Source organism: Martes martes (assembly GCF_963455335.1).
Source record: "Martes martes genome assembly, chromosome: 5".
NCBI lineage: Eukaryota > Metazoa > Chordata > Mammalia > Carnivora > Mustelidae > Martes > Martes martes.
The window spans coordinates 164,884,951-164,894,431 of record NC_137892.1 but is presented as its reverse complement, the minus strand read 5'-3'; the positions used below and the strand labels follow the sequence as shown (position 1 = coordinate 164,894,431).

The window sequence follows — 9,481 nt, the reverse complement described above, 5'->3', positions numbered from 1 at the left end:
TTTAAAAGACATTTTCCACTTTTCTACTGAACGCCTTGCACACTGGCCCCGCTGGCAGGTGATAGAGTTGAGTTGTAGACTACACTGTCCGCGCCCGGCCTGCGGATGGCCTCACCCCGGTCCCGGGGGCGCTGGCTCAGCCGAGTAGACAGCTTTCTGCTTTCTTGCATCCGGTGATTTCTGATTGGATGCCAGGCATTGTTCATTTTGCCCTGTGGGGTGCTGGGTAATGGGACATTCCTGAGACTATTCTGGAACTTTGTCTGGGGCTACAGGTAAGTAACTTGTAAACCATCTGGTCATTCTTCCAGGTCTTGCTTTTAAGCTTTGTTTGGTTGGACGGGAGCAGGGTTTCGGCCAGGGTGAGGATTCCTCGTTGCTGAGGCAAATCCCGTCGGTGTTTTCCACCTAATGGCCTGTTCCGGGAAGGAGGGTCAACCCAGGCTCGGTTTCTCCCGCCTGACTAGAAGCAAAATTGTGGACTCATTAACTTCCATTAAGTTTGAAAGAATTAATCAGAACCTAACCAGCTCTCGCTGTGAGGGAGGAGCTCCCGCTCCGCTCCTGGGTGGACACCTGATCCCTGGTGCGGTCTGGTGGGCCGCATCGCTCAGCCCTGCTCCTGCAACGCGGGCAGAATTCACTTTGTGCAGCTTCATTTTGGTGAGGACACACACTTCACATGATTTCAATATTTTGAAGTTTACAGAGATGTACTCTCTAGCCGAGGGTGCAGGCTGTTTTGTCAACTGCTTTGTGTGCCCTTGAAAGAGCAATTAAGTCAATTTGGTAAATGGGGTTGTTCAAATTTTCTACATAATTATGTTTCTCCCCCTGCTGCTTCTATCGATTACCGAGAGAGCTGTGTTAGGATCCCCAGCTGTATTTGCCAATTTGTTTATCTCTCCTTTTAATTCTGTCCGCGCTGGCTAAATATATTTGAGCAGTGTCATTAGGTACATGTACATGTACCTTTGGGACTGTGGTGTCTTCTGGCTGAACGCAGCCCTGGGTGGTCGTGCAGAGGAATCCCCTCGTCTCCATGTTCACTCGGTGGCTGGTGGACATCCGTCTCAGCCCGCTGACCTTACGGTCCTGTTGGCCTGGTCTGGATTGCTCCCATTTAAAACACTTTCCGTGGGGCCCCTGGGTGGCTCCGTGGGTTAAAGCCTCTGCCTTCGGCTCAGGTCATGATCCCAGGGCCTGGGATCGAGCCCCGCGTCGGGCTCTCTGCTCAGCGGGGAGCCTGCTTCCCTTCCTCTCTCTCTACTTGCCTCTCTGCCTACTTGTGATTTCTGTCTGTCAAATAAATAAATAAAATCCTTAAAAAAAAAAAAAAACTTTCCGTGTGCCTTTAAATCACGTGGAGTTAGTTGTCTAAAGAGAATTGGGCTGCCAGCTGATTGAGGGGCTTTTAGGCTCCATCTGATGTAATTACTAGTGTGGTTGGACTGAAATTTACCACGTGCTGTTTGTTTTCTGTGCTGTCCGTCCTTTGTTCCTTTTTCTCAGTTTCCTGCCTAGTTTGGATAAATTATTATTTAAAAAATATCCTGTTTCCTTTCTCCCACTGGCTTCTTAGCTGTATGCCTTTCTTTTCTTTGGGGGACTTACAATATCCCTGTACCACGGTCTGTCTTCACACCCTCATGACCCTCACGTGCAGCCCATTTCCACGTCTCGTCTTTGCTCCGGGATAATCTTTCCTTTTCCCCTGGCTGCTTGTAAGGCGGCTCTTTATAAGCGGCTCTCAGAGTTTGTGTTTTTAAAATCACGCGTCTTGGTGTATTTTTCTTACTGTTATCTTGCTTGTGGCTTACTGAGTTTCTTGGACGTCTGAGTATAGATTTAGAAACATTCTGGCCATTATTTTGTCAAGTCACTTTTTTTTGCCCTGACTTGGGTTTTCTGGGACTCAGTCCCGTGTGGGAGAACACTGAGGGTCTCTCTTGGTCGGCTCTCCTGCTGCTTCACGGGAACGCACACACCGTGGGGCACTGTCCCCGAGTGTCTGGTCTCTGGAACCTGGTCCGGGGCGTGACAAAGGGCCGGAGGGCAGCCGCCCGTTCTCCCAGCCAGCGCAGCGTGGCCTTAAAGACAGTGCCCAGAGCGGGGCTGGCAGGGGCCTGGGCTGTAGCACGGGTCAACGACCCAGGAACTCGGCAGCCTGAGGTAGTGGCACCGGCTTCCCCCTTGACAGAGGCAGGTCCGGGATGTAGCCCCCCACGCGGTGCTGTCCCTGGGCCTGGGGACGCTGCTGCTGGAGCCTCCCTCACTGAAGGGGGATGCGCCCTCGTTTTAATTTGCTTATTCCGGAGACAGATCTGCCTTCTCTGCCCGCAGCAGCTCTGCCAGCACCATCTGCGGACTTAATGAGGGCCTTTCTTCCCCGCCGCCCGTGGGGCGTGACACCGCCAAGGGCTGCGCTTCTCTGGAGGACACCGGCACGTGAACCCGCCGCTCTGGCCAAGCTCCCCGCCCACCCCAAGCAGCTGGCCGCGCCGCCGGAGGGAGGACCCAGGAGGCTGCCGCCCGGACGGCACCGGGACCGTGGGGCGTGTCCTAAGCGGTGGTGCCCACGACAGGCAGGCTGTGCTCTGGGCTGTGGACCGACCCAGGGGCTGTCCACGGCGCAGCACACGCCTGTGACACGGGCAGGGACGGCCCGTCTGTCGGCCGGTAGTTACGGGGGGGGGCGGGGGCTGCTTTGTCCTGAGGACGTTCCTCAGCTTCCGCGGGACTGAGCTCCGGCTGCCGCGTGGGTCTGGCCAGCGAGCCCGCAGCAGGGCCGAGGGGCTTCATTTCCGGGGAGATGCAGCCCCGCACACTGGGGTCCCTGCCCCCTCCCTGTGCTGCCCACCTGGCGGAGTCGCCAGGGGAGGCCCTGCTCTCAGGCCGGCGAGCGGCCCGCCCTCCGAGAGGCAGAGGCGAGCGGCGCGTCTCCCTGCTGTCCCTGCGCCCGGCAGCTCGCCGTCCTCACCAGGCGCCCTCTTGGCAACTTGGGGCTGTTTCGCTTTAAGATCATGGTTCCCAGGGACGGACCCCTGGGCTCTACCCCCTGCTCTGAAGCTCAGCTGGTCACAGCTGTTTGGGGCCGCCCCTGCTGCGGACCCTCCGGGACGTGGGGAGTCGACAGGTGCAGGACATGGTGCTCTTCTCTCTCCGGAGCCCCGAGGGTCCTCGGGGCACTTTCATCGCTAAGACCGTGGCTAATAAAGTCTCCGCATTCTCCGGGGGGAAAACCCTCCACCAGGTGGAGAAGCTTCTCTTTCCGAGGAACCGGCTGCAGCCACGGACACGTGCCGTGGGGCGGGGGAAGGAGGTTGTTAAGTCGCGGTCCCAACCCTATAAGCAGGTACAAGGCCAGGCTGGTGCCAACCACGGGGACGACTTCCCGGCCTGCTGTGTGCGTGTGCGTGTGCATGCGTGCGCACACATGAGAGAGCGCACACTGGTGGCTGACCGCTCACCCACCTTCCCCTGCCTTGGCTTCCCCCGTATTTTGTGCAGGAATATTAGTAGTGTTGACTGGTAAACCCTGTGACACTCTCCACACCGGGAAGCATCGGCGAGCTGCCGCCCAAAGATGGCCGTGAGGACTGTGAGATGGTACATTTTGGGGGAGAAGGTAAAAGCACCCACTTGTGCAGGAAGCGTTCCGCCGCGTTAGGAGAAGCACCCCCGGACGTCAGTCACACGCCGTCAGAGGGCGGGAACCCAGGGAGAGGATGGGCAGTGCCAGCCCTGCGTTCAAAGCCCTGCTCCGCGAGCCAAGGCCTGGGGTCAGACGCGCTCCCACCGGCGGCCCCCAGGGCCCAGGCTGGACCGGCGTGGTCAAGCGGGCCCCCCAGCTGCGGCCTGGCGGTGGGAGGCAGTGGTGCCTCTTCTGCTTCTGGTCTCTGAAGGAATCCCCGGAGCTCCCGCCTCCCGCACGCACACATCCCACTCAAGCCTGTTCCCACGGGGGGCGCGGCACGCCGAGCTGCGCAGAAGTCGCTGGGGGCGCGCACAGGCCACGCCACCCGCCGTGCGCTGTGCCTGGAGCCCGCGGCGGCTGCTCCCGTCCCCGCTGGGGAGCGGGTCCAGCCCAGAACGTCCCTGCCACCGTGGGGGCGATGCCCTTTATATTAAACAGGGCAAATACGAGCACAGAGAAGTACAAGCCGCTGAGTCCCAGCGGAACGCGTGCCTGGGCGCCCTCCTCGGACCGCCCGGGGCAGGACGGCACGGCCCCTGGTGCACGTGCTGCTGAGCGGGACGGGCACGTGTAGTGGAGCCCTGGAGCCGGCGGCTCCCTAACCCCCCCTTCCCCCCCCCCCCGCCCCGTTTCCTTTACTTTCGGAGGCCGTAATGCTTCAGCCCTGTTTCCTCTAATTCTAAGCCCTTCACTGCCTGGAGCAGAGAAACGAATGCGAGATCCCGTCTTGTTCTGGCTTCACGAAGCGCGTTTACGGCTTTCGCTAGAGGGATTCTGGCGATCAACCCAGCATTGCGGCAAACGGCCACGCGCGTCGGTGCCTTCCAGTGCCGGCCACCGACCCGATGAGGCTGCACCGCTCCGGGCCTGCTCTGGGACCAAGGAAGGCTTTCCTACAGAATTTCAATTCTTGTGTTTTCCAAACACGCTGGGTGAGTTGCCGAGAAGCCCCACCTTGACTGGTTTTCTGCCACGGCCCAAGACACGTCTGCTGTTGTCTGTCTTTCCGTTTTGATTTTCCAAGTGGGCTCCGCACTCCGCAAGGAGCCCGGCGTGGGGTTGAGCTTGTGACCCTGTGATCACTGGGGCTGAGGTCGAGTCATGGCGCGTCCCGGACTGAGCCGCCCAGGCGCCCCTGCTGTCGTCTCTCGAATAAAAATCCACGCGCTTAACAACATGCGTCGTCAGGTGGGCGAGACTACGTTTTATTCATTCCACGGAAAATCCGAAGGACCCCAGTCCTCCCGGGGCCTCTTCCGTCCGCACCTCCCACCAAAGGGACGGACTCCCAAGCTACATACACCCGCGGTTCGGGGCGCTGCGGACGCCGAGCGGCGGTGGGGAAGGGGATCGGGAGGAACAAACGTCCGTCCCGGGTCTGCTCTCAGAGACTCTTTCCTGAACGCCGGCGGCGCCTCATTCAAAAAGCCCTTCATGCGCAGACCCGGGGTGCGGGGGCCGCGTGGGGTCCCCCCCGCAGAGCATCCTCGTTTGTCTCCTTCATGGGTCCCTCCTCCTCTAAGCACGAGTTTCTGGGCTTCCTGCGGCTACAAGCTGGCGACCGCGCGCCGGGGAGGCCGCGTGTGTGGGGTGGGAGCGCGCGCCCGGGGAAGCCCGCGAACGTTTTTCCTGGTGGCCCTGGCGGTCACGTTCTACGGAGACACCCAAATACAAAATCCAATTCGTTTAGAAATTCAAAAGGACTTTTTGCCCCCAGCAGACCCGGAGGCTTTGCTTCAGACCCAGCTAGAGGCTGTGGTCCCGTGTGCTTGATGAGTGGGCGTCTGTGGCTGGAGCCGTGAGGCCGGGCTGGGCCGGGGTGGGGGAGGGCCCCATCCCCGCGTGCGGGGACCCTGCGCCTCACCCTGACTCAGGCGCAGGCCCCGGCGCCTTCCCGGACGCCGGGGGGGGGGGGCGCGGGGCGGGACGCGCGGTTGGGACGCAGGAGGGGCGCGGGCGGGCAGCCGGGCAGGTGTCGGCACGGAGTCCCCTGCCAGGACCCGCCTCCCACCAGGACCCGACGGTCGCCCCAGCTGGGCCGGGGGCCGCGACCTGCGACGCCTCCACCTCACCGACCCTCCGTGCTTTGGCCAGAGCCGGGCCGCAGGGAAGTGGACGACCTGATGTTAAACAAACACCGAGCTGGTGACGTCTATAAAAAAGAGGGGATTTGAGAGGGATTAAAGAAGCAGAAAAGGCGTCCGGGCCGGGGGCGTGCGGCAGAGCCAGACGCTGGAATGTACCTGGTCGAGAGAGGCCACAGAGAGATTTAAGTCAAAGCCCCAGACAGCCTCGGGTTCTATCAAAAAAGGGGCCATAAATAAATATCCTCTGGCCCTCAAAGGAAAAATGAAGTAGAAAACAATTTTTTCTTTTTTTTTAAAAAAACGTTGAATGTTTCCTGAAGTATCTAAATGAAGTTTAGAAAATACTCATGAGTTCTCACAAATATAGAAATGTTTAAAAATCAGACAGGGCCCTGCCACGCGGTGACCCCCCGAGGCTGGCAGAGGATTTGTGCTGGAATCAAAATGCACGTGACACGTCTTTTTCTCGCGCGTGTCGCGGTGCGTGTGGAGGCCTGTCCACCTGTGCGAGCCGCCAAAAGCAGACTCCAACAGGGATGTCAGGAAAGACCACGGTGGCAAGTGACCCGGGACAGTGCAGGGCACTCGGCCATGGCTGGCGCCACGGGAGGGACAGCGCCCCGGGGCCCACACAGCCCCGTCCCCACGCGGCTCTCTGCGGAGGACCGGGGTCAGAACGACCCCGGGTGTCGCGGAACTCGGGCCGAGGCCGGCACACGCACAGCACACGCGGGAGAGCGCGCCTGGCCGCGTCACGGCGAGCAGGCTCTCGGCTGGGTGGGGGCGGGTGGTGGCAGGACCGCACAGAGCCGCGTCTCTCTGGAACCTTCCATCCTAGTCCAGCTTCTCACGGAAAGGTTTCCTTCCAAAGTCCGAGTTTTCGGGGCTGAAGTCCGCGCAGAAGCCATTGGGGGTTGGAGCGAGCGGCGTCTGGGCGCTGCCGTCTGAATGTGTCTGCTTGGGGTACAGGTACTCCTCTGCGAAGTTGGGGAACATTTCTGCAAAACTGCAGAAATCCGCTGGAAAAAGAGGCACCTGGGTGAGCTGGGGGCAGGCACCTGGACTCGGGGGCCCCCGTCCCTGGGCCTGCAGGTGCCCCCTTCCGTCGGGGCTGGAACCCATGCCCTCAGAGGGGCGGGGGAGGCAGAAGAGAGGAAGGAGGGGAAGAGGGGACAGGGGAGGGGAGGGGGACAGGGAAGGGGAGGGGGACAGGGGAGGGGAGGGGACAGGGGAGGGGAGGGGGACAGGAGAGGGGAGGGGACAGGGGAGGGGAGGGGACAGGGGAGGGGAGGGGGACAGGAGGGTCCTCCCGTTCTCTCGGTTGCTCATCACAGAGTGGCCTGCTCAGGGCTCTCGGCTATGCCCATTCGGGGGAAAATCTACAGAAAGCAGGATTTGGAACCCTGCAGTGTGCCCTGGGTGCTCCGTGTGCAAGGAAGGCACTGCTCGTCAGAGGATCTGGTTTGGGGACAGGACAAAGCGTCCACGTGAGGACCTGATCTTGACACGGCAACAGCTGTCGAGGGACACGGCCTTGCTCCGGAGAGACCAGACGCGCGCCCAGGAGACAGGGCCACTGTCCGAGCCGGTCACTAGGGCTGAGCAGGTCTGAGGCCGTGCCTCTCCCAACAGCCCTGGGACCCAGTCCTGGGGTGGACAGTGCCCTCCAAGAGCATGGGGACACTCACAGGCCTGGCTGCGGGAGACTACGGACCGCAGGGAAAACCACCCGCACTCCTCTGGGGGACACTGAAGGACTTACTGGGAAACGTCTGCAGCTGGTCAGCGCTCACGGTGAGCGACCCCTCCCCAGCCCACCACCGGAGCGCACCGGGACGCACGGTCCACTCCTCATGCAGGTGGACACACACACACACACACACACACACGCTCTAAATCAACACACACACCCGCGTCTGACATTTGGTTGCAATTTTAAAAACACGTCCAAACAAGACATGAACCGTGACCTTTCCTGAGCAAATGTCTCCTCTTTTTTAGCGAGAATATATTCATTTCTAAATGTGCGCACCAGCGGGCTGCTGAGCGGGGCTGCCTTCCGGGGATCCAACTGCCCCAGACCCCTTTCCCTCAGCCTACAAGTGGGTTTCAGGTCTGAGTCCCCGAGGACCTTAGCTGTCCCAATTTGCGCGGCTAAAAGCGATGAGCCCCCCCGCCCCCCAGCCCACGAGGACACGCCAGCAGCAGGTGGCCCCGAGGGGCAGGCTCTTGCTTCCACGGGGGACCGAGACCGTGGACCCCTGTGGGCTGTCACGGGCTGGCCTCCGCCCACGCCGCCTGCAGCCCCTGGGGATGGCACGGATCTGGGGCTCCCCGCATGGGCTTTGGCTGTGGCTCTATCCATCCCCCGTACAACTCAGACTGCAGACCCCCTAACCTGCCCCTGCCAGGCCTGGGGGAGACTCCTCCTTCTGGGAATTCCATGTTGCACAGGACAGCATGGTCCCGGTGAGCACGCATGGGCGTCGCTCCCACTGTGTCCCCGTGCCCCACCTCCAGGCACACCCCTGCACACTGGGCCCCTCCTCCCCCTGCCCCCGGGGCCACTCACCAAATGTGATCCGCCCCGTCCCCTCCTGGTCAATGGCCTGGAAGAGGTTGGTCACGCTGAGCTCTGCCACCCCTAGGGCAGTCTTGAGGATGCTGGACAGGGCGTCCTCATCGATGTCGCCGTCCTGTGACCCATACATCTGCGGGCAGAGGCTGGCATCACCCCATAACCCCCCAACCATGCAGGCATCTCGCTGCTTCTGCTCAAGGGGTTCCCAGCACTCGTGTAGGCCTGACCCCACCGGCTGGGAAGAGCCAGGACTCCGCCAACACACGGATCCCCACGGGGCACGGAGCTCTGAGCGCACGCCCCACGCTCCCACTAGAGGGCGCCCCAGGCAGCGGCGTGTGTTCCCGGGGTCAGGGACCGAGCCCGCACCCTGGGCTGGCTGGCACATGTGGGTACTCGTGGGCTTTTGCTCAACGACACGAACGAGCCACCACCTTCCTTGGCCTTCAGGACGTGGCTGGCCCACGGACCCAGCGAAGAGTGACCGAGAGCAAGGCCCTGGAGGGTTGGTGTGTGCCGTGAGCCTCAGTCCTGCAGGAAGAGGCTGTCCGCCCCGTCGGGCAGGCCCAGCAACGCAGGCTTGGGGGGGGTCACCTTCTCCCCGTCCACCCCCCCTTCTGCAGCCGGGTGAGCCTGCCCCTCCAGCGGGAGCTTCGGCAGACGCTGCCCGGAAAATGGCCTGCTCCGAGTTGGGAGAGACGAGTGGAGCCTGGCCGCTGTTCCCACACCAGACCCTGCAAGCTGACGGCAGGCTGCCGGGTGACGTCCATCAGAACGGGCTGTGCTGGAGGCAGGAGCCGCAGAGTGGCCATAAGCCAGGCGCAGGCCCAGGGCCCTCAGAGCCAGCCTGCTCGGGCTGGAGGAGGCAGGTCAGGTCTTTCTAGACGGGAGCCACCAAGTATCAGAGTCACCCAGTTAATTCTCACGGTGTGATCCACAGAAGGTGCCGTGCATCAAGGGGGTTTCCCAGCGATGCCCTGGGGAGGGTCTGCTCGGGTCTTGGATTCTCCAAGCAGTGAAAGGTAAGCAGCCGCCTGGCTTATACATCAGGGTCTCGTGAATCTGGCTACTGGGAGTTGCACCTGTAAGAGCTACCCATTCTGAGACCCTGACAGA

General features: G+C 61.3%; 1 protein-coding gene across 1 annotated transcript in view; it reads right to left on the bottom strand.

The window, feature by feature from the left end:
* Window positions 1-6,078: 6,078 nt before the first annotated feature.
* The window catches only part of LPCAT1 (lysophosphatidylcholine acyltransferase 1), a gene marked incomplete at its 5' end in the record, with an annotated part of 41,482 nt that continues 38,079 nt past the window's right edge, over window positions 6,079-9,481 (bottom strand). Inside the window, 2 exons of the mRNA XM_080804423.1 lie at window positions 6,079-6,803; window positions 8,357-8,495. Of these exons, the coding sequence (XP_080660549.1) occupies window positions 6,619-6,803; window positions 8,357-8,495 (324 nt within the window). The 3' untranslated portion in view covers window positions 6,079-6,618. The remainder of the gene's footprint in view (window positions 6,804-8,356; window positions 8,496-9,481) is intronic.